This window comes from Anneissia japonica, unplaced genomic scaffold (genome assembly GCF_011630105.1).
Source record: "Anneissia japonica isolate Jap-2015-1 unplaced genomic scaffold, ASM1163010v1 scaffold287986_len575832_cov185, whole genome shotgun sequence".
In the NCBI taxonomy this organism is placed as follows: Eukaryota; Metazoa; Echinodermata; class Crinoidea; order Comatulida; family Comatulidae; genus Anneissia; species Anneissia japonica.
This window is the reverse complement of record NW_022692348.1, coordinates 478473-503649: the sequence shown is the minus strand read 5'-3', so window position 1 is coordinate 503649 and position 25177 is coordinate 478473. Positions and strand designations below refer to the sequence as shown.

The 25177-nt window shown below is 33.5% G+C and overlaps 1 protein-coding gene across 1 annotated transcript in view; it reads right to left on the bottom strand.

The window, feature by feature from the left end:
- Positions 1 to 1572: 1572 nt before the first annotated feature.
- The window catches only part of LOC117100286, a 26076-nt gene continuing 2471 nt past the window's right edge, over positions 1573 to 25177 (bottom strand). Inside the window, exons 2-19 of the mRNA XM_033239937.1 lie at positions 18953 to 19072; positions 17727 to 17879; positions 15373 to 15486; positions 14312 to 15025; positions 13789 to 13891; positions 13168 to 13310; positions 12525 to 12662; positions 11501 to 11679; positions 10349 to 10478; positions 9696 to 9844; positions 8643 to 8900; positions 8108 to 8237; positions 7742 to 7890; positions 6005 to 6177; positions 5047 to 5203; positions 3673 to 4553; positions 3075 to 3218; positions 1573 to 1670 (exon numbers count right to left, since the gene is read on the bottom strand). Coding sequence (XP_033095828.1) covers positions 1573 to 1670; positions 3075 to 3218; positions 3673 to 4553; positions 5047 to 5203; positions 6005 to 6177; positions 7742 to 7890; positions 8108 to 8237; positions 8643 to 8900; positions 9696 to 9844; positions 10349 to 10478; positions 11501 to 11679; positions 12525 to 12662; positions 13168 to 13310; positions 13789 to 13891; positions 14312 to 15025; positions 15373 to 15486; positions 17727 to 17879; positions 18953 to 19069 — 3930 coding nt within the window. The 5' untranslated portion in view covers positions 19070 to 19072. The remainder of the gene's footprint in view (positions 1671 to 3074; positions 3219 to 3672; positions 4554 to 5046; positions 5204 to 6004; positions 6178 to 7741; positions 7891 to 8107; positions 8238 to 8642; positions 8901 to 9695; positions 9845 to 10348; positions 10479 to 11500; positions 11680 to 12524; positions 12663 to 13167; positions 13311 to 13788; positions 13892 to 14311; positions 15026 to 15372; positions 15487 to 17726; positions 17880 to 18952; positions 19073 to 25177) is intronic.

The following is a 25177-nucleotide window of genomic DNA, read 5'->3' as shown; positions in this document are numbered from 1 at the left end:
TCCAAGTAAGAATTATTTACTTATTAAATGTAATATCTGATTATTGTTAACCAGATTTGAAATGAATAAGAGTTTAAATTTTGAATGGTAGAAGAAGTACTGAGTCTCAAAGACTCAGATGTCAGTTTAAAGTAAAATCTATAATATTACCTTTACATTACTTCCATTATGAATTACTATGTTGAAGTTAAGAAGGCTTCCATAACAGATGATTATTTTTTTAATGCAACTTTTGAGTTCAGCCTTCGGGCCTTCTCAATGTAATTCTGAAGCTTGATGCTTTTAATGTTTGATGTTTGTAATTGTTTTTCTTTTTATTGATGCTAAATAAATTAAATTCAACAGCAGTTATAACAATGAATATAATAACAATTTATTACTTCATCTGGATATATATAAACACCTATGCAAACAAGAAAGTAAAAATATTTTAAACAAATATACATGGTTGTTAAATTACAAACCAATTTATCAACATATGAACAAAAAACCATACATTTTTGGTAATTTAAATGTGTGATTTTTAGCCAATAATTATACTGTAATGATTAACAGTGATGGCAATATAATGAATGGCTAGTGAAATGTAATGTCAGTTATTTTGAAAAGGGATTTCTGTTACTCTAGCTATTTTGATAATAAATCTTATTAAAATTTGTAAACAAGAAAATACTATACTTGTGACTATTATGTATTTCTTTACATACGTTTCTTGTAAAGTTCACAATATTTTGGACCAATCATCCTATTACATTGATTCAATTCATGTCCATTACTAGGGGCTGGGGATTTAAGGGGCAGTATTGGGCTCCCCTAATTTTTTTTTCATTAAAGAAAATGATAGTTAAAGAAAATATCACTGAAATACATGTCTGAGAGGGCCATTTCCAGCCAACAAGAGGTACCATAGCTATAAGATATTGTACCTATAACTCAAAAAATATGGTGAGGATGAGTGAGGTAGTCTGTTACCGTCTCTCTCTTTCTATTTCGAGATTGAATCCACCACTGGAAATAGAATACATCATCTGCTGAAGAGCATAGTTATTAGTCTTATATATTCTATGGAAGTTATCAACAATAAACAATGCAAATGTAAATACTGTACATCATTATTTACATTTGCAGAGGATGAGGCAGCCTTGGTGCCAGAAATTTGCTGACAAGAAGTCCACACGTCCGAAGGAGGGGTCCGAATAGAGCCTGGGTCACAAGCGCCACCACTGGGATGAGGTAGGAAGGAGGTCTGTTCGTAAATCTAATAAATATATTGATCATTTTGTTTCCACAAACATTTTTAAAAAGTCTTCAAACTCAGTAAACAAAATATGTTATAAAACAAAGTTAGAAAAAAAAAAGTTTAAGAGGGTATACCCTCCTTCTTCCCACTGGGTACTTTCATTTCATCACCACTGAGTTTCTTCTAACACAAGGGTTGTGTCGCATAGTTGATACCTTATCTCTGTTTCGTTTCCCTTTCTCACGTAATAGCCTCTGATACAACAATCCAACCATGGTCGTGTTTCCTCTTGGATTGCATTAGCAAGAATGTCGGCACTAACTTCACTTATATTATGCGGACATATGTGCTTCAATCTTTTCTCTAATTGTTTCAAGCACTTTCCCATTAGATGCAAATTGCCTGCTGCTGCCAAGTTGAAGAAGGTTACCTATATGAATTTTAGGAGACATAAACAACAAATACAGATAAACAATGCATTACTGATAACCTCCGCCATGGTTGAGTTCTGGACTTGAGATTATGCAGCTATCCCTTAAGTTAATATTATGTTGACCAGCAACTGTGGGTTGCGTGACTGAGGCGATGTGACTTGTGAGTAGTGGCTACGCCAGGGGGGGTTTGGTAAAGCCCCACCATCGGCCAAAGCTCATCGGGCAGTCGGACCAAAAGAAAACATCCCCTCCCATACCCACCCCCACCCACATAAAAAAGCAAGTAAATATTGTACAGTCAATGCCACCCTCACATAAGTGTGAATTAGTAAAGGTCTCCCTAAAAATTGACCAGAAAACAGCTGTAACAAGTCTTTTCCACTCAGTTTGTTTACCGATTAGAAAACCAATAAATTTCTGCACAGTTTTGATTTAAAATTTGCCAGAGCTGTTTTGCTTTTGTGTATTGAAAATTGGATGGTTTGAAAAACAGTATTCTTCCATTAGTTGTTGTAGCTATGCAGGGCAAATGATGAGACTTGCAGGCTGACATAAACATGACATGTAGGACGCCTAGCAAAACATGAGACAGGGGTACCCCAAAAACGAACTTAAATAAACCATTTTCGAGTGGGGCCTTTTTAACCAAAAAAAAAAATTACATAACAAGAATATATAATATAAAATATGAATAATAAAGTATAAACAAAGGATCATTGCAATGTACTGACATTTGTAACATTACTAAATACTGTATCCATTTTTACTATTATCCAAAATTATTTATTTTATTTGCTCAAAATGCAACAGCAACAGAACTGATATAATATTAAACTATAAATATACAAGATATAGCCCGAGCTTAATGAAAAAAAAATACTGTGCATTAAATCAGCCAGCCAATGAGCCAACCAGTCAATCAATCAATCAATCATTAAATCAGCCAGCCAATGAGCCAACCAGTCAATCAATCAATCAATCATTAAATCAGCCAGCCAATGAGCCAACCAGCCAATCAATCAATCATTAAATCAGCCAGCCAATGAGCCAACCAGCCAATCAATCAATCAATCAATCATTAAATCAGCCAGCCAATGAGCCAACCAGTCAATCAATCAATCAATCATTAAATCAGCCAGCCAATGAGCCAACCAGTCAATCAATCAATCAACCAATAAATTAATCAGTCAGTTCACTGTCACTTGGCTCTCTGAATAACCTCCACAAGAGCTGAGGCAGGTTAAAGACTATCTATCCATTACATGATCGAAAGCCGGGTGGCACTGCACTGCATCCGCTGTAGTTCCCAAACTCAAGGTTTCCAATTTTCAAGTTAAATGAGGACTAATAGATTTATTAATAAAAACTATAGACTAATCAATCAATTAATAAGTACATACCTGTCTGAGTATTATCACTCCCGTGGCATCTTGGACATTCATAATATATTGGTCTGTTTAGGTTTTTAGATACATATACCTTGCTGGAGGGTTTAACCCTGAACCCAGACCGTACCAGTTTAAAGGCATCATTAATTGCAAGTTCTGAGGATAAACAATGATAATCATAATCAAATTGAATTCCTTCTTCCTTCTGATTTTGATTCTTATGTAGCAGGCCCAAATATGCTCATGATGACATCACATAATGACCATATATAGGCACATCAAGACTATATATGGGCATACAACAGTTTTTTTTTTCAAAGAAAATATGATAGTCTGGATTTTGAAATTGCTTACATAGATCAACACAAATATATCATCATTTTGTCCCTTAGAAAAAGATTTGCACATAACATTTGTATCCTCTCACAATCGGAGAGTAAAAACTTTTCTTCCTTGTCCTATATTTAACTGGGTGCTTGGATACCTGCAGCAGCCTCAGGGTAACGTTAACCGACAGGTAATGGATACTAACAGAAACATTGTTCTCTACTATTTAAGTCATTTTGAACCTGCCTAACTCGCATGTAAATCTTGAAAGCCCACAACTTACTTGATGTGAGGGGAATGATTGCGAATCCAGCATTGCCATCGTCTGATTGAGTGACTCTCACGTTAATTTCTTCACCATTAGTGTCTTCGATTACGCCAATCTTGGAGAGTACAGCTTGCAGTTGCGAGGTTGTAGGAATTCCCTTTGATATGTTGGATTTCCTTGTGGAGAGTACAGCTGTGTCTCTTGACGTTCCTCCACAAGAAGTTTCTAGTTGCGATGTTGTAGGAATTCCCTCCGATATATTGGATTTCCTTGCTGCTGCTGCTTTTCCTTTGGGAGGATCCTGACCTTTTGAAGAGTCTTTTGTATTTTTCTTTTGACATCCGCTCTTTACTGATGATTTGGTGATTTTTGTTGGAGGATTCCGCACTTCAACATTTTTGTTTCTTAGTCCACATCTTAAAGAAGGTTTTGTTGATGACTCCACATTCTGCTTTGGTGCAGGGTCACAGCCTTGTTTACTTCCAAGTACTCTCGTCACTGAAGATTTCGTTTTTTCTACACTCTCCTCTGCAGAAGGATTTTGAACTTCTGGAAAGCCTTTTGCACTTTTATTTATGCATCCTCTCGTTGCTAAAGATGTTGATGTTTCCACATATTGTTCATCTAAGAGTTTTCGTTTTCTCCTTGTTATCATACTATGAGCCTCTGATTCATCCCATTGTTGGCTATTGCTTCTTTTTTTCTTTTCTGAGGTATTCTCTGGTGCATGATAAATTATAAAATCAACCATATCAGCAAACTTTGTTTTGCCTTTGCCAGGACGCTTCTTCTGAATCCGTGAACTCCTTCTGCGAGCTTGTGGTAGTACCTTTTCTAATCTTTTCCTAGCCTCTCGCCGTGCTTTGTTGGTTTCTGAAGCTGTTGGCGTATTTGCTCTATAACAACAGAGATAAATACAATCAACTTGCATTTGGTTATAGTGCTCTTTCCTATAAAATATGTGATACAGTAGATCATTTTGGTAGCAGATTTAAACACAAAAAAAAAAGCTCCTTCTACAGATTGCAGCCATCTATAGCTTAACTGCAGCTACACAGTTGATAAAAAATTGAAAAAAACATCAAAAATTTAAATCATGAAGACATCATTCAAACGGATCAAATAAGGTATTATTAAGCCCTGCACTGCGTTTTACGATGGTCATATGACCTTTGTACGACGAATCAATGAATTCTTTGCGAGTGCTAAATGCCGCGATGCCATCGGACGATTGTCGGTGGCAGTCTGAATGGATCGCCAATTAAAACGTACATTTGCTAGCAGGTTGTGACGTTGCGTTCTACATAGAATCACGCCGGGCGTAGTGAGTGCTGGGCTTTAGAAAACAGAAAAACAAAAGTTTGTCTTTAAATTAAACGATTTACATACCTTAAGCCACATTCCGGGCAGGAAAGAATTACAAAGTCTTCAATTGTTTTGGGCCAGAAACTAATCACTTTTGCACGAACTTTAGAAAGATTGGGAGAAGAGATCTGTAAAACATTGTGGATTGAGGAAACTGCCAGATCATGGTGCCCTGAAATGACTATTAAAAAATTCTCAAAATTTAGATTTCAATATAAGAAAAGAAATTTTTTTTTTAAATTAAAGAAATGCATTTGTAGTTAGTTAAGTACTCACATCGTTGAGTTTTAACTAAACCAAAATAGCTTAACAGAGTATGAATTTGTGTATGGACTCAATAAAAAGTTAGTTGACTACATCATCATAAGGTAGTAAACTTTAATTACTTCATTATTATTAATATGAAATCATAAAATTAGCAATCAATCATTCTTTATTTTACTTGTAACAAAACAAAAACCTGATACAGGTGCCAAGAACAAAGGAGGCAAAAGTACTACATTTAATAATAATAATAATAATGTTGTATTTATATAGCGCATATTGCACATTGCCCCTATGCGCTTTACAGAGAAATAATATAGCAAATAACAATAAAATAGTAACAATAAAATAAAATAAAAATAATCATAATAACAATAACAATGAGACTAAACTACTCCTATTCCTTAAACTAATTAATGGTTGGCCGTTGACTCCGAGGAGCTCATCCGCCCTTTGTTTTAGTTTTAACACTTCATATCCTTAGAATGTAAATTAAAGCAAATACTTGTGGCGCCAAAAGGCTCATATAGGCTGGAGGTTACCCCCCAGTTTCAAGAATGTATATTAAACACAGGTTAAATTTTAAAAAGAGAGTAAATAAACAAATAAAAATCAACAATATATAATTTTCTATTTATTTTCTGTAAGGTTCTGAGAAGCTTGGAATAGAAACTCCATGACCTCTTAACGCTTTAATACATAATGTACATGAACCTACTGGTTGCCGATTCTTGCATACATATTGTTTTCTGGTTATCATCTCCAACTGCTTCACTCTCAGAGGCAGGAATATTGCAATTTAAGAATCCAAGTTGTTTTCTCTCAGTCAAGCTCAGCTCTTCAACCTTAATGCTACTTTCTTTGAGTCGTTGATCAGCTGTACTGAACAGCCTGCATTAAAACGACAAACAAACAGTAAATACAACACAATTTCTAAAAGTGGGAAAAAAGTTTCGAAAAGCACACCAGATATTGACTGAAAGCAGTTACCATTTCAAAAGTTACCTAAGCCCTAAGTATAACCTAACCATTCACCAGGAAAAGAAATAGATGAGAAACAAAGAGATTTAATTTTGGAATTATAGTACAAATGTTTAAGGGGAAAACACAAGAAAATTTGAATGTTTTTTTACTGTAGTACTGCATGTATATATTTGTGGCAAAGACAAGCCAAACCGGTCACTCGTCGCAAATCCTGTTTTGAAGATAATGGCCAAAACATGCTGAAATTTCAAAATTTTGGAAATCTATTTTATTGCACTAAACTAACTTTTATATATCTATACATCATGCTATGCTGTTATTTTTCTCATTTTCAATGTAAAAACAACAATTTTTAACGATTTGGTGATGGTTTCTGCCTAAGAAATGCCTGAAATCGTAAACTTTAAAGGCTGATTTCTCAAATATTGTTCTTTAAACAGCTGTATGTTTAAACTCGTGTAACTTCATAATAAAGTGTTGAATTTAAATAGTTTTTTTACCATTTTATAGCTCTCATTTTACTGTTAAACCCTGTATTAATAACTAAAAATTGATTTTTCCGACAAGTGACTGGTTTGGTTCGTCTTTGGAATGAATGAATTAGATTAGATTTAGAATAAAGCCAAAGCACTAACTGTGTTATGCGACAACTAATTTTGTACGAATCCAGCTCCACTCTATGTGATCGTTATTAAAAAGATCTACTGTGCTCATGTTGTGGTGTCGCATTCTCCATAAAATCGTGTTGGCCAATAAACCGTTGGCCGTAATGAGTGACTGGCTTAACATGCACAAGGGCTGCGACAGTGCGCTATACAGTGCGCTGAGGCACCTTTTCCTTAAGCTGAAACACAAGCGAAGCAGTGATGGAGGAGTGGGGGGAGGGCACCAAGGTTATATAGAGATCTCCAAGGTCCTGTTATAGGTGACAAATATCTGTGATTTGCCCAAATATATATTACTCTATTCAAGACTCGTTCATTTGCAACAAATCATGGCCAATGACCAAATTGCATGTTACAATAACTAGAGAACATTAAAATGTTACATTAAAGATAAAAAATATTTTTTATTATTATTATATTTACTACTACAACTACTACTACTATTGAAATTGTAAAAAAATATTTAAAAGGATAAAAACCCATCAAGCAACAAGATAAAACAACATGCAAAAAGGGAAAAAAAAAAGGCAATTCAGTCTGAGAAGGGTATGTTATTCAAATGACAATAATTCTGATTTATGAGGTCAACAAACTAAAGGATGGAGCTGTTAGAAATCTGTTTTGTATGGCCAGACATGAAATGTTATTAGTTTTGTAGGTTTTGACCATTCAGTTCAAAGTGGTGGTTAGCGTATAAGGACGTGATGATGTCATTAAACGTCCACATGAGCAAATCACAAGTAAATGACAAATACAAGTTGATAGTCTTAACGGAACATTAATATCATCAACAAAATGCCACCTACGCTTTCATCTCGGTAACTGCAGGATCGCTCTCTGGGATGCATTTTACCCCCCTGCCATAAGATGTGCCCCGATGTAGAACAAGCTCGAGGACGTCAGCTTGCCTGAACGGTGGGGCGTGCAAGTTGAAAAGCTTTATGAACTGACCAGCCTGCAATAGCAAATTAATTAAACTTAATTAAAGTCATTTTAATTAAGTTAACAATGTTTTACCAATCATTCATGATAAACTGGTATGCGAGGAGAAAATGTACACCATTGCAATGATTAGATTGGAAATATTTTACCGTCTGAATGAAGTTTTGGAAGGAAGAGGGGACAACATTGCCACATGTACATTAACAGCAAGACATCCATGAACGATTCACCTTTAATTTAGATGCAGCTTCTACATGGTCGTCATATATCCACACATCCACCACATAGCCTTTTGCCTTCTCTGCTAAGTCAAGATCCCACTCAAATTCGTGTTCATCTATGTTCACCCAGCGTATAGAGCTTTGGAAAAAATAATTAAAAAAACATTAACGCATAAGGATCCCATTTACATTTAAATTCTAAATAATGTTATAGTGTTTCAATGTTATGAGTTATGAATTTCTGGCAAAGGCTAGTTGGGTTCAGGAACAAACCTCTATACTAGGGGTTCAGTGGCCTTTTGGCACCTAGAAATATTGGGTAAATGTGGACACGCTAAGGTAATCTTAGACGTCCATTTTATACACAACTTTTCTGGTCTGACTTGTAATGGTTATGAGGAGGGCTTCTTATGTCAGATGGAGCAGACGGACAACTTACACCCTAAGTTACGCCCTCTAGCACAGTCTGCCCTCCACAGGACGGGTTACAGCTAGTAAAAACTATAAAAATAATAAGACACTTCATATGAGGGAAGTATCTCACCTCTTACACAGAGTGCCGTCCCATACTTTAAGAGCAATGCAGCTTTCTTCCGGGATTGCAACAGAGGCGACAATCTGAACACAGATATCAAAGTATTCACTGCTCTTTATGGAAGATAAAGTCATGCGATTCTGTGTTTCACTCTCTGGACATGATACGCTGCAATTTAAGAATCCTAATTGCTTTCTCTTTGTCAAGGTTAAATCTGCAACTTTAATACCACTGTCTTTGAGTCTTTGATCAGCTGTGTCGAACAACCTGCATTAAAAATACAAACAAAAAGATAAATACAATAGAATTACTTATGGCTTCTATAATTGACAGTGACTGGCCTGAAATGAGAATCAATGAAAATATTTAAATGCATTACCGTTGCTTAGCGCATACAGTTCAGCCGACTAAGCTTTACATTCTCTGTTTCAAATGATGATAAGTGGACCTTATTATATTGAACGACTGTGATTGTATTAGTAGTGTGAACGTAATTTAAAGCCGTTTTTATTTTTATTAATTACTTTTAACTTGATAGTGTGGAGAGTACAGTATACAAATAATGAATGTTTATGAGTGCAATGGGGTAGAATATTTCATTAAATGAAAGATTGGATGTTGCGCCACACCGCTTCCCTTTACCAATCTTTCACCTCATGAAATATTCAACCTCTTTGTACAAATGAAAAATTCATTATTTATGTTATACACCTAGGCCTAGCTCTATGTAGTCCTCGTTCGATACTGGGGCATTTTTTGTACAAAAAAAGGCAATAAAATATGAGCATTTCGCCAACTTCAGCAGTGAGGATTTGAGTCTATTATTAGCTGAACTTCAGCGATTTTTAGGTCTAGGCCGGTTTTATGCTGACCTTTGAAAGGAAGACGGGTCCTTGTATTCAAAGAAGAGCGGGTAGTAACATCATCACAGGATAGTACTCAAATAACCACGGAATATTCATTTTAAATCAATTTCACGTCACCTGTTTTCAACCAATCAAATTAATAGAATATACAGGTGTTGTATAAAGCTTTATGATCTATCAATAAAATGCCACATACACTTTCATCTTAGCAACGGCAGGATCACTCTCAGGAATGGCAATCACCCCTCTGCCATAAGATGTGCCCCGATGTAGAACAAGCTCGAGGACGTCAGTTTGCCTGAATGGTGGGGCATGTAGGTTGAAAAGCTTTATGAACTGACCAGCCTGCAATAGCAAATAAATTAAATTAATGATTTATTTATGATCATTCATGAGCTAGTACGCAAGGAGAGGACAGAAAGAGGAATGATATAATAGTTTAGTTTAGCTACAGTACTTTAGTTCGTATGTTTATACAGCGCCTCTTCCTTTACGTTACAAAGCACTTTGTTTTTCCCTGGTCATTGGGTCCACATGCTAAGTGTTGCTGCTAGTAATCAGCTCAGGAGCAGCGCTACTCCACCAGGTCCCCATTTATACTCCTGGGTGAAGAGAAGCAATGCAGATAAAGTGCCTTGCTCAAAGATTGCACAGCGAAAGATTGAAACCCAGACTTTGAGTTTGGGAAACCAAATTGTTCCCACTTCGCCAAACCGCTTTCACTTTTAATAGATTCAAAGTTAATATAATTTAATTATTAAATTAGCTAGTTAACTGTAAACATGAACAGAAGACAAGGTGGTGTATTGTTACAAGTTCATAACTGTAAGAAGTCTTTTTGCAATTCACCTTCAATTTAGATGCAGCTTCCACATGGTCATCATATATCCACACATCTACCAAATAGCCTTTGGCCTTCTCTGCTAGATTAAGATCCCACTCGAATTCGTGATTATCTATGTTCACCCAGCGAAGAGAGCTTTTAAAAAAATACATGAAAAACATAGATAATGAGTTATATTTACATAATTCAAATAATAAATAATATAGTAATGTTTATGAGTACAAGGGACGAATATAGTGATTCCATGCAAAACATAGTACAGATATAAAGTCAATGGTACAATGCAGATCTGATCATTTTTTTGGAATTGGCGCAATATAAATGTTTGATTGATTGATTGAATTTTTAAGTATAACATAATACTAATATTTCTATTTTCCAAGCACAGACCCACTGTAAGTTTATTGTTTGGACATCTGACTCATCTGGTATTTTAATATAAAAATAGTCATGAAAATGATAAAAATAACAAAATTGCAAACATATTACAGACCTAAAGCTAATTATTACGTACAACATAATACTAATAAGAATAAGACAGCAAAGTTGGGCAATCATTGGGTGACGTGAAGCTGTCTGCTGATTGGTGGTGGTAGTTTGAACGAATCTTCATTCCATTCTTCAAAAACTATTTGTTCCGCACACGTCGTCGCATTGTGTTCTTCATAGAATCGCGTCGGCCATAGTGAGTGCCCAGCTTTAGAAAGCAAAAGCAGCAGTTCGAGACCAGATGAGATTTTATTATCACTAACAACAATAATAAATAAATAACACTACTGCAGTAAATGTCTATTATTAAAATAATAATAAAGATTATAGAATTGCAAGATTTCCGAATGCCTTCATTTTACATGCATGCGATGAAATGTAAAATGAAGTACTACCTCAACATAGAGGGCGCCCTATTAGTATTTGAAAAGAGTTTGAAACTCAAACCTGTATACTACAGATGCAACATGAGTATATGAACATCATTTATGTTCCTTTAAAGGATGCCCTCTAGTCTGTGATAATTCTTTTCGAGAAAGAATTCAACGAAACAAAGAGAGTCAAGACATTTTGCAATTCTATACTCTTATATTATAATAATAATAATATTAATAATAGAAGAGTAACAATAATAATAAATCTCTGCATATCAACAACATGTATATTACCTCTTAAATAGAGTACCATCCCATACTTTAAGAGCAATGCAATTTTCATCTGGAATGTACAGTTTTGCTACGATCTGTACGCATATATCCATGTATTCACCGCTCTTTATGGAAGACAAAGTGTGCTGTTTTTCCTGAGAGATCGCGTCACCTTGCACCCAATTACGAAGATCGTCCACCTGTAATCATAGGAATCAGAAGTTACACACTTATTCTCTTTTCTTTCTACAATATGGTTAATAAGAATGAAGCTTGTCAGTTACTATGCTGTTTACAAAGATGTTTTTTGGGGAAGAACATTTTGGCCACATCAGAATTTTAAACAACATCATCCAAACATCATTCACATACATTATATTAAGCAATGTCCAGATTATCAGCTTTATGTGACTTGACAAAAAACTGTTGTATGCCCATATATAGTCATGATGTGCCTATATATGGCCATGATGTGATGTCATCATGACCATATATAGTCATGATGTGCCTATATATGGCCATGATGTGATGTCATCATGACCATATTTAGGCAAAATTTATAATGCAATAATTATTAAACTATTCATGCACAAGGTCTCTATCCATCATCTTATTCTAATTATTATTAGCTAGGCACAGAATGATGGCCCATATCATCAGTAGAAGTGGTTTGATGCAGTGGTTGTGGTTCTGCTTCTCTACCTAGAGGTCGGAGGTTCAATCCTTTGCTGTGCATTTAACTTGTGCCCTTAGACAAGGCACTTTACCTACAGTCGTCTCTCTCCACTAAGGAGTACAAGTAGGTACCTGGTAGGTTTGAACACAAAATGCGCTGATTACAACTGCAACATTATGGAATTTCCCCCAGGACCTGAGTATGTGTTCCATGTGTGCTTGATCCAATAACTGGGGGTAATAATGTGAAGCGCTGAGGCCTTGTTGGCATTAAGTGCTATATAAGTCTAACATATTATTAATAGTGAATTATATCAATTGGCTCTATACAACAATAAATCAACTGTTTGTTGATTGATAATCTACCTACATGTATCTTATCATTTTCTGTGAAGGTGTACAAAGGAGTGGTTGATCTGTGCCTATAGTCTGTGCCACTTCCATGGAAAACAAGGGCTGCAAATCCTGGTGAGTTTCTCCCCTGCATACCACCATTGTACATCCGAATCTAAGATCAATTTGAAAATTAGAATTCAGGGTGCAGACAGGTTGGAGGGGAGGGGGTTTACAATATTCAAATGATGTAAAATATAACAAATAAACATCAAAACTGTCACTCAATTAACAAATGGCATAAACAAAATTATTGTAAGTAGAAATAAGATAACAAATTTAATAAAAATAATAATTAAGATAAAAAATTAAAATATCAGAAATTTACAATAATAATTGTCAGGATCAAAGCCAAGACATTGAATTTTGTAGAAGCGTGTGAAGCAGCATGTAAGGCACTGGTTTTTCATTCGGAAGGTTGTGGGTTCGAGACTGATGCTTGTCACACTGCTTGTGTCCTTGGGCATTTTCCTCTCTTCACCCAGGAGTATAAATAAATTGGTACATGGTAGGAGGTGAATGATTAAATGATAACTAGGAATACTCCCTAAAGAAAAAGCGCCTTGAGGAGTTTTCTGGCTAAGTGCGCTATATAAATCCTATTAAAAATACATACATACCTCTAAACGGTGCAATCGTACTATGTCACCAGTAGTCACAATATTTGGCAAAGAGTCTTTTTGTTTCATGAACAATATACACAAGAGTCCTTTGTCATTCTTATCCAGTGATGAATCAATTATTCTTATTGTCATGCAGTAATCTGAGAAATTAAATAATATAAAAATTAATTTCATTAAAATTATTTTATTAATATATTTAATATGATAGTTTTCTACTGTCGTAGTAAAAAAAGAAAAATGTTTGTAAAGAGAGCCATTTCATGATTTAGTCCACTTCATATATTGATTTTTTTTTGTTATAGTCTTTTGTGATGTAATATATGTTTGTCAGAAATGTAGAAAAACAAATTTAATAGTGAATATTTTTGTAAGTGCAATGGGAAGAAAATGATCCACCAACACATGAGACCAACAGCATAAACATCTCCCCCATAAAATGGTGCGCTTTGAAACTTTTAGCCCTCCAGCAAAAACACAAGTAGAACATCGGATATAATTGAACTGGGGACAAAAGATCTTCACGATTCAGTGCAACCACAGTGGCTACCACCAGTTTACCAGAATGAGCTAAGCTCCCCTTTAACATACAGAATTTAAAAAAATCTAGTTCAGCATTACCTGGCCCTCTCCCTCTGTATGGAGGTTTGAAGAATTTCACCACACCATACACGTTCACAATCATGCCTTCCCTTACATCCGCAAGAGGAGTATATGTGTAATTCTGTAAAATCATATAACAGTATACACTCATGTCATGCATTCCACATTTACATTTTAAAAATTAATATCTATTAAAAAAGATAAAGAAAAGAAATACTCAAAAAAGCAACGACTGAAAAGCAAAAACTGATTACCAGCCAAAAAATTTGATGCAACAATAGTGGAAGGGTATTAATTTTGTGTCTGGTGATGGAAATATGCATGGTCTCACCATGAAATGAGAAGCATTGTTGATGAGATCACATAGAAATAATGATGACATTAATTGCAATACAAAATAAATTAATTAATAAACTCAAATTTAAATCTTTTTTTAATTGATTAATAATAATTAATAATTTAAATCCTTATTTTTAATTTGTAATGTTTGCAAACCGGTAGGTGTATTGCATATTTGGACTGGTACTTATAAATTGCATACCACGGCTGAACTTCTTGACTTGGGTGTTTCGTTAGGAATCTGTTTTGATGCATATGACGTGGATGGCCTATCACTTTCGGACACAGTAAACGTAGTGTTGATTGAAGCGTTCACACTGGACTTACAGGACGTACTCGTACAAGTGGATGGCATATCTTTCGACAGAATCGGTGGTGTGTTAACTGAAGCGTTGACACTGGACACACTCCTACGTGATGTGGATGGCATATCTGTAGACACAATCGGTGGCGCGTTCACTGAAGTGTTCACATTGGACGCCCTCGCACATGGGGTTAATGGCATATCTGTAGACACAATCGGTGGCGCGTTCACTGAAGTGTTCACATTGGACGCTCTCGCACATGGGGTGGATGGCATATCTGCAGACACGATCGGTGGCGTGTTCACCGGAGAATTAACACTGGATGCACTCACTGTACTGATAGGAGTATTTTGGTTCAGCACAATCGGCGGTCCCTTTGAAGTAGTGCTCTTGGGCATGCTTGACAGTGAAACACCAGATGTTCTCGAATTCGCTGGTGCCTTTCTTGAAGAAGTCCCTTTCGATGTACTTGGAGGTGTAATCTGATGGAGTATAACTGATGTTGAATTGAATAAAGTGTTCTGAGTTGCTGTAGTCGATGGTGCGCTGGTTGATGTATTTTTTCCAGACACAATCACACTATGAGGCCTTGAAGGCGCTGGTGGCCTAACCTGTTATATAAAATGGAATAAAACAATTGAGTATGTTAAAAAGATTGAAAAAGCTCATTATGAGGCTTAGGGAGTGGAGCTGTTTTTGGTCGTGAGAAAAAATCCTGTTACCGTGACTGGAATTGAATGCTGTACCCTAGGAGTAGAAGGCAAACAACTTAAAATCAAGCTATTCAACTCCACTTAACTAAAAAGGATGCAAGTCAAAATTAACACAGATAACAATACCTGTATGTGATGATAATAAGACAATGTTGTTGATGCTGATGATGGTGGTGGCAATGACAACGACAACGATGATAATGATGATGATGATGATGATGATGTAATAAAACTATTGAATGTACCTGGACCTCTGGCATTGGTTTAAAATCTTTGAGGAGGATAGCAAAGGGATGCACTTTGTCATTCATGTAAGTTGTAGACTTCTCAAGTTTTCCATTGAAGATTAGCACTTCATGCTGTGTGTAAGAGAATAACACAGTAGTGAGCAGGCCTAGCTAAATATGCAATGCGACTTGGGAAATTTAATAAAAACTAAAGATTAAAGACTGTTTGCTTTCTCAAACAGTCTCATGGTTTGTTCAATTTTTAAAAATCATATCGAAACAGGGTCTAAGCCCTGTCCAGACTATCAAATTTTATTTGACAAAAACATGTGACATGCCTATATATGGTCATGATGACATCACATCATGGCCATATAAAGGCACATGATGACTATATATGGGCATACAACAGTTTTTTTTGTCAAAGAAAATGCGACAATCTGGACAGAGCTTTAGAGAGTGCAGTTGTCTATAAATTTTACACAAATGTTTCCAGTTTTACAGTGATGAAGGGAGTTAGTGATGACATCAGCATTTCCTAAGAGAGGTGGTCCATCATTCCCCAACAGCTAGTCAACACCAACCTCAGTTTAGGGGCTAAAGCTTTGTTTACACTATCAAATTTTATGTGACAAAAAAATGTGATGTGCCCATATATGGGTATGATGACGTCATATCACATACAGGTACTATCAAACTGTATCAAAAAAAGTTGAACATGTTCAACTTCTATTTTCCATCACATTTTTATGTGATGCATTTTTGATGAAATTTGATAGTGTAGACAAAGCTTAAGATGGAAAAAAAAAGGTGATGTTCCATCTACTTCCTAAAAATTACACTCAGGTTAGAATTTACCATGACTAACCAACATTTTGAGCAGGTGTCACCCAAAAACCAGCCCCCTGCTGGCACCACCGCACAGGTTTTCAATCTTCGCCGGGAAATTAGGAGATATCATCTTAACCACAAAGCAACTGTACCACTCGTGTGACAAAACCTCTGCACCACATTAAATGCTGTATATATCATTTTTTTTAAATGACAAGAGAGGGTCATGAGTCATCTAATAAGCATGCATTCTCCATAGGACAGGAAGGAGACAATAGGAAGCAGGAAACAATGCAATCTCTATACCTCAATTTATTCCAACCATCTGTTATAATCAAAGCAGGCCACACACAACGCTATAATCCCCCAAACAGGAAAGTGGCTCAATCCAACTTTTTGTGGAAATATTAATCTGTTAAATCCAGGCTACAGAGGAAAACATTTTTATGAAATGTTGTACAAATGAATTGTAGAGCATTGAAGGGGTGTTTGATGTTTGAAGTAACCACCAGGAACAGCTAATAAGAAAATCTTTAACGAAATAAAAAAATATGAGAAACGAGGCACATATTCTCCCCCAGTTCCTCCAATATTCGAAAAATATGTATCTTATTAGCCATTCATAATTATTTATTCAGATACCCCTTCAATGACTGAAAATATTGATTTATACAAAAAAATTTTCCCTAATAGAGGCTGATTTTAATAAAGCACTACAGTTGGTGGCTGAAGAAAAGGAATACTTGAAATAGGAGAAGGAGTGGGGATCACGGATACAGTACTTTCTTGTTAATCCACATCGTTCATACCAGACATGAATGTGGGAATTTTTTCAGTCAGACAAAGATGATTACTACATGAGACTCAAATGTCGGACATTGCTCTTGTGCGGTTTTTACCACATGAATGAATGTGCTGCTTCTTTTAAACAATATGTTAGTGTTTAAATTAGTTCCACAGCACTCATATATCATTTATTGAACTTTTCATTTTTTACAAATATTCTATTTTTTCCAACCAGTAATGGATTACAATATTTTATGTACAGTAATATAGTTTTTACTGTATTTTGTGTTTGTCTTCATTCGAATATGAGAATTTACATTTCTTTTTCAACCCTAAAAGGAATGTTTGACTTGTTTTATGTTTGATTTGTTTTTAATTCATGGAGAAGTAACTTCAAGGAGCTCTGGTTAAATGAGGTTTCTTAACACATCTACATTTATTTTGCTGGCATTGGTCATACCCATCAGCACTGTTTTCCTTGAGAGACAATTGATAATAAAGTATTAAAAACATGCACAAATTATGAATTTGCGGAATATGAGTTATCTTCCCGGGAGATTCTTGCTTGCTTACGGGAGTCTCACAACTTGCAGAAGACTTAGGACCCCGATTTATGTAAGGGATTACCACTTAAGATAATTACTAACATCTAACATATCTATCAAATAAATTCTAAAATCTGTGAAAATGTAAACTTAATATCAATTGGATTGCATACTCCAAACAAAACATAGTAAATATAATATTATTTTTACCTCTTCTTTGACACAAGCAAACTTAACAGCATACTCGCCTAACAGAAATAAATTTATTCGATGTATTTCATTGGCGATGGATTCCTCCAATACAACTTTCAGCCTATGTCCCTTTGGTGAATTCACTAGCTCCCATTTCTTAAAAATAGTTGCCTAAAAGAATAAACATAATTTGTATAAAAATATAAATTATAATCATAATATAAAACAAATAACATGACAAGAAAGTACTTCAGTCAAATAACACTAGGCACCTAATTCTAGCACCATATTTTTTGTTCATTGATATGCAAGGCACTACTTGGTGGATTGTATACTCATTAGTAAAACAAAAAAAATCTTAATGAGCTTTCCGATATCTGTGATTGGTTTAAATATAACAAATTGTCGCTCAATACAGATAAAACAAATCTTATGTTTCTAACTGGGAACACCGCACCAAACCAAAAATAAAAATTCAACTTGTTGTATTTATTTGGATAGTTGTGAATTAACCTGTGTACAAGAGGCATCATTTCTTTGTGTAATTTTAGATCAAAATCTTACTTGGAAACGGCATATCAACAACATACATAAGTGTTCTAAAAATATTGGTGTGTTAAACAAAGTGAAGCATTTCTTACTGAAGAAAACTTTACTATTACTGTACTATTCTCTTATTTTGCTCTGGTATTATGGAATGTTACCCACATCCTTTAACAATATCTTTACTGATCACTAAAGTATTCATGGGTACAATCCTAGAAATAAAAATAACTATCGACTAGTTATCCATAAGATTGAGTCTGTATTTTCAATTGGACCTAAATTTTGGAATAACTTGCCTGAAAAAGTTAAAAATTCTCATAGTGTTAATCAGTACAACCGAAGATCAAATTCATAAAGCAAGATGTGCCACACGTAAATCTGTCTCTTATACACATCTGGTGGGTGGGTGGGTGAGTGTACTGTATCTGTCTGTTTTAATGTAAATGTTTACATATATTTATATATTTAATGTTTTTTTTTATATTGCTATATTAAAGATTTTGTCTTATTTTTTTAAGGTAGTACAACACCATGTCAGGCCATGCCTTTATTGTACTTCCTCCATCTTAATTTGTTTTGTATTTTTTATTATTGATAGAAAATAAAGATTGACTGATTGATTGAAAAAAAAAACTGTGTTACTATCATAATATTAATGGTAATAACTACAGACTACAACTTGAATTATAATAGTGTACCTGTATATACTTTCCCTGTAGAGAATTTAAATTTAAGATCTCATTAAGATGAGTCTGTCGACCTTCTGAAGGAATGGAGAAATCGGACCTAGCAGTCAGTAATTTCACATCAGCCATGTTCTGCAAAAAAAAATGTGCGATGTTCATTTCATTTATTTATTCAACATTTACACTTACAGTGACTATAAAATAAAATTTGTGAAAAAAAAAATAAATGCTGGACAGGTGTACTGTAGCTTAAGTAAAGTACATTGCTATAACTCAGATGAGCTAGCTACCCCTAAAAAATAATTAAATATACAATTAGATATATATAAATTATAATAGAAATTTACAAATTAAGCCTATAGTATTCAAAATTTCACTATATTTACAATACACATACAAGAAAAACTGAAAAAAATGATGTAGAATTAAGAATAGAATGTACAGAAGACTAAAAGGATATCAACAACTGACAAATTAACTCAGACTTAAAGTAGAACATTGCAGAAGTAGAGATTGCAGTGTTGAATATATTTATTGACCGTATTAACAAGTATAACAACAGTATAAAATATGTAACGTTTACTATGGTCGAGAATCAAAATAGAAACTAGTGATTGGTCTGTCTCTGAAGATATACAAAATAATATATACTAAATAACACACAATATGACGACATAAGACATGCTTATTTATAGATTTGTTTAGCAAAATGCTTTTTAATACCGTATGCTTTACTTCTCAATGCTTTTAATATGCTTCACATTCCAATCGGATATTATTAAACCGAAAGTTCAAGCGTACTGTGACCTTTACGTTTGATTATTTACCTTTCCACAAAGAGTAAAGTTACATTTTATTATCATAATCATAAACCATTGGTTCTTCTCAGAACAACATTTTAAAAAATAATAATAGAACTGGAAGTATGCTTTTTATTTTATTTCATTCATTCCAACACAGCAAAAACCATAAACACCAAGAAAAAAAAGGAGGGAGGGGGGAGGGAGCTGTACAAGCCACTACACACCTGACACCGCTCCTCCTCAGCTCTAATCTAAGGGACCATTAATTTTCACTATTTTCGTGAGATTACAAAACACGTTTTTTTTTTGTTTTTTTTGTTTTTTGGGGGGGGAGGGGGGTGGGAGGGGATTGACATTGTAGACAAGTGTATGTATGTTTGTACTCTTGCACAAATAAACATACCATAATTCCTTGTGTATAAACTACTGATTTCATGTATTTCATGTACAGTACCACCATTTCCCAAACCCAGAGCAAATAAAATACTTACAAATATTTTTCAAAATGAAATCAAAGATAGGTTTTGAATTAGACCTTCGTCTTAATCAACAAGATATATTCTCGTACTGTAAACTGTCTTGTGTCCATCTCTTTGATCAATGGCTGCTTACAGTACGTCCAACAGGAGTCTACCCATAATGCAATTAGGTCAAAGGCAAAATTGACAATGTCGACTCTCAAAGCTGCACTTGACAATATCAACAATTTAATAATTCCAAACACTTAAATTTACCGAATGCTAGTACATTTAAATTAAACTTTTAAAGATTATTGTCATCTCAAATTTCCTCAAAATTTGTTTTATTTCCTTGTTTACAATTTGAGCGGGAAAATATGATCATGTGACCATTGACTGACAAACCCATAAAACGTTTCTTCAAATACATTTACAGTAGTGCATACAATAGTATAGTACAGTGTCACAATTAGAATCTATATGAAGCATACTGTAAGAGAACAGGCAAAAATTGAAATTTGTTTTTTCATCCGATGTTTTCAGACCTGCTATTTGATATAATATACAGGATCTTGTCTCAACACAGCCTATTAACAAAATTTACAATTCAAAACTCATATTAATACATATTAATTGGAAAAGCAATCCTTTGCCCTGTTTGCAGCTGAGAATCTAGGATTAAATGCACTGCAAATATTCATGTTTATTTAACTTGATCCTTTGACCTGAATTTCGTCAGGTCTGCCATATTGATATAAAATACATACTTGTCTCGAATACGTCCTAACATTAAACAAAACTTTAAATTTAACTACTCATACAATTACAGAAAAAATGGCGGGAAATAGAGGGATGTGAAGACAATTTTTTTTTTCCCTTTTCTGTAGGGCAACAGATGTAGGACAGTTGAGTATTCCATTTAGGTGATTACATTGTCAAAAATCATTTCTGACTTTGATTTAATTTTTTTGGAATTAATATAATTGTTATAATATGAATAGATGACATCTGTAGTTACTGAAACATTCTAGAATCATACCACTTTTTATATATTGGTCTATAATATATATAATATATGAGCATTACGAACAGACATTTTAATAATAGATAAATTGTATAAAAAAAACTTAAATTGAATTCTTTGATTACTGGTAAAAATTAGGTGAAACATGTATAAATATACATAAAAAAATTAGTAAATATTCCTGGTAATTAGTAACAGTAACTAATTGGGTGTAGTCTACAAGTTAGACGTCCATCCGTAACCCAATTTACAGTAATTACAATATTTTTTCATGCCTGTATGCAATAGTTTACAAATAAAAAATCATATTGATCTATCTTTCCTACATTGATAATTAAAAACTAAAATACTGTAATAACATTTTGTTAATTCCACATTAGTCAAATATTACATCCTAATATCATTTCCTTTCAAGCTAGTAATTTAATCAACTTATTTATTAAAAATGTAAAGTTTTATAAATTGAAATGTTTTGTTTAATAACTTTTTTCATAATTATATAGGCCCTGTATAGTAGGTTAAACAGAATGTCAGTATGTACTGTATATTTACTTAAACATAAATGATTTTATAAACAATAATTATCAGAGAGGCTACAGTATAACAATCCATACTTTAAGAAAAGGTCAGCTAGCATATTTTTAATTAAATATTATTATTTTATAATAATCTTTGGGATGTTGGTTGCAAAAAATATTGTCCGTAACACTAACAAATGTCCGTTTGTAACACTTTCTTTTCGTTATAACTCTAAGATTATAAATTATTATTACATTATTATTTATTTACTTTTTAAATTCTTTTTATAATAATAATAATAATATCATAAGTTAAATATTATCAATTATAATAATCACTGGGATCTTGGTTGCAAAAAATTCTGTCCGTAACACCAAAAAATGTCCGTCCATAACACTTTCTTTTTATTAAAACTCAAAGATTATAAATTATTATATTACTTTTTTATTATTTTTCTTCTAATAATAGACAAGTAAAATAACTTATTTTAGCAATGAAAAATATTTGTCAACTCTCATTTTCCTAGATGAATATTTTTGTTGTAAAAATTAAAAACAGCCAACACTATCTTGTCCATTTTTTTTTTTATAGTAACAATAACAATCCACGCAATACTTTTTGTAAGATAGAATATTAAAATAATCTTGCATAAAACATAGGAGGAACCAGCTAAGAGTAGCATAAAATGTTTTTTGGGAATTAAAATTGAAAAATGTTCTTTCGTAACTATGGACTATTATAATTTATGAAAGTTATTATTAGCAAATAGTATTGAAATATTTGTAAAATAATGTCTTAAAGGCTTGCATGGAGAATTAAATTAAATAATCATAGGTTTTCGGTACACCTTGGAATATGCTACAAATCTCAATTTATGGTATCTTGGTTCTGAGGAGAACCGTCTGGATTGTAATGTCCTATATTTTTGTAGTTAACACTATAAAGCAACTACCCATCTGGCCTGTATTGACTTATTTGTATGGGCTTTTAGATGCCTTAAAGATATATTTGGTATTTTTCATAAATATATCAGGGGCCTATGAACATAAATTATTAAAATATATTCATACTATATTATATTACAGTATTATATTTATTGTCTCCTGTAGCACAGAATACTAGAATGAAATACTGTCTGTATACAGTTAGTTATATCATGTAATACCTAGACAGGATGTAATACTGTAAAACATAGCAGTCTGAAGGAATGTTGTTAAGGCTTGTAAAAAATACTTGTTTTGAACATCCTCTCCCAATTGTAAATTCCAGCAAAACTAGTGATTTTTACTTTATTAAAATCTAAGATCAATAAAAATATATAAAATTTTGTGTATTACTGTATTTCCCACATGGTTGAGTTCAATAAAATTTAATAATAAAATCATAATAAAATTTAGTATCATAAGTAACTTACAGCTTAACCTTTCACAAGTTGGTTAAATAATACCATTCCTATTACTTTAGGTTTAGGTACGGGAGGACGTGCCCACTGGTTTTGTCAATGTCATACAAATTCTAAATGGTACATATTTTGTAAGAACATATTATACTGAACAGGAATCATACCATTATTGGATACATACTGTAATTTATCTGTATAAATTACACAAAATCAAATTATGCCTACCAAGATGCTAGATTATATAGATGGAATCTTGAAAGCATATGCAAATGTAATAATTGTGATGCCATAGAAGATGAGAAACATGTTTTTTGAATGTCCACATAACAATATACAGTATTATGGGAAAAAATCGATAAAATATTTTTTTTAAAATAGATAATAGTAAAAGTACTTTTAAAGAGCTCCTGTTAGGGTGTGAGTGTGACATAAAACACAAATGACTGTATATACAATGGCTACTTATTCGGTTTATAAAATAAAAATATTAACTGAATTAAAAAAGCCGACCTGTACAAATCCATGGGCTGTATTTAAGTCAATTGTAAAATATATGGATACATTAGGTTTGTTATAATTATTAATTTTACAGTTGTAGTGTATTCCAATATTGGTTTCATTGTCAATATACACATACCGGTATAAATATATAAATATATATTGTAATACAAAAACAAACAAAAACAAAAAAAGTACTGACAGTATTATATCTTGTACAGATATAACGCAGTGATAGTCAATGGATATGCAAAAGGCATTTATTATATTTATTTATATAATTTTATAATTTTTTATTCAATTTCATTTCATTTTTTTTTTTGTTTCTATTTTATAGAAATGAGTTCGTTATTATCCTAAGATACGCTTTAACAAAAAGATGTAGGCTTAAAAAAAAATAAAAGTGTAAGAACATAATATAAGCGAAAACCAAGAAAAATGGAGAAATATCAAATTGTCTTGATTGTATGGAGATGAATAAAGGTGGTGGTGGTTACCCAACAAAAGAGGAAAAAAAAATGTCTTAAAAAGGTAAAAGCATGGAAAAATGACCGGGCAGAATAAAAAAAAAACCACGGCTTTTCTTCCTACTTCGAGCAATTAATGATAATAATAATAATAATAATTCTTGAAATTTACATTGTTAAGGGATACACCGACTACCTATGTATGTAAATTATATAAATGGACCGAAATTGTCTATTACTAAAGAGATACATAATACCCTGATTTTGACCATATTCAACTAACATGTACAGAGGTTAGTTTAGATTGACCGCCTTAGCCTAGAATGCATTACAAATGAACGTTACTCCCGAAGCTTCAACCTACGCTTTGGTGGTCACACTGAGCAGAAAGATGAAGATTCAATTAAGTTAATCACCGACTTTATTAAACTAAAACTGGATCTTAATGTGGTTATTGAAAGTGCACATCGTATTGGAACCCTTAACAAAGATAGAAATCGTCTCATCATAGCAAAATTTCTATATAAACCTGAGAGATTCAATGTTCTAAAAAAGGCCAGGCAATTGCTCAAAGGGTCCAAATTCTACGTTAAGGAAGACCTTCCTTTATGTGATGCTCGCAAAAAGAAAAGTCTCAGCAATGTGATGAAAGCTGCTTACAACGAAGGAAAGAAACCTATCTGCAAAAATGGAAACCTTTACATTAATGGTGAACTTTATGTTGACAATTAACCAACTAGACATTGGATGATTAAATCACAGCATAACTTGCTTATGTGACTGAAGTAAAAATTTATTATAAGGACTGAATCTTAACTTTTGCTTTATGCATTTAATATCTAAAGGAAGGTTGTTTTTGCGAAGCAAATTTATTTAGATTATTGCATGTTATCTTCTCCGTCCGTTACAATAAATGATGGCTATATCTGTTTTTAAAGTACAGTATGTGTTGTCTTGTCTTTTTTTTACTTTTGTGATGTACTAAATTCACTACATCATGCCTGTCTCTTATACACATCTAGATGTGTATAAGAGACAGAGAACAAAGCTGCCGCAGAGCATAAAG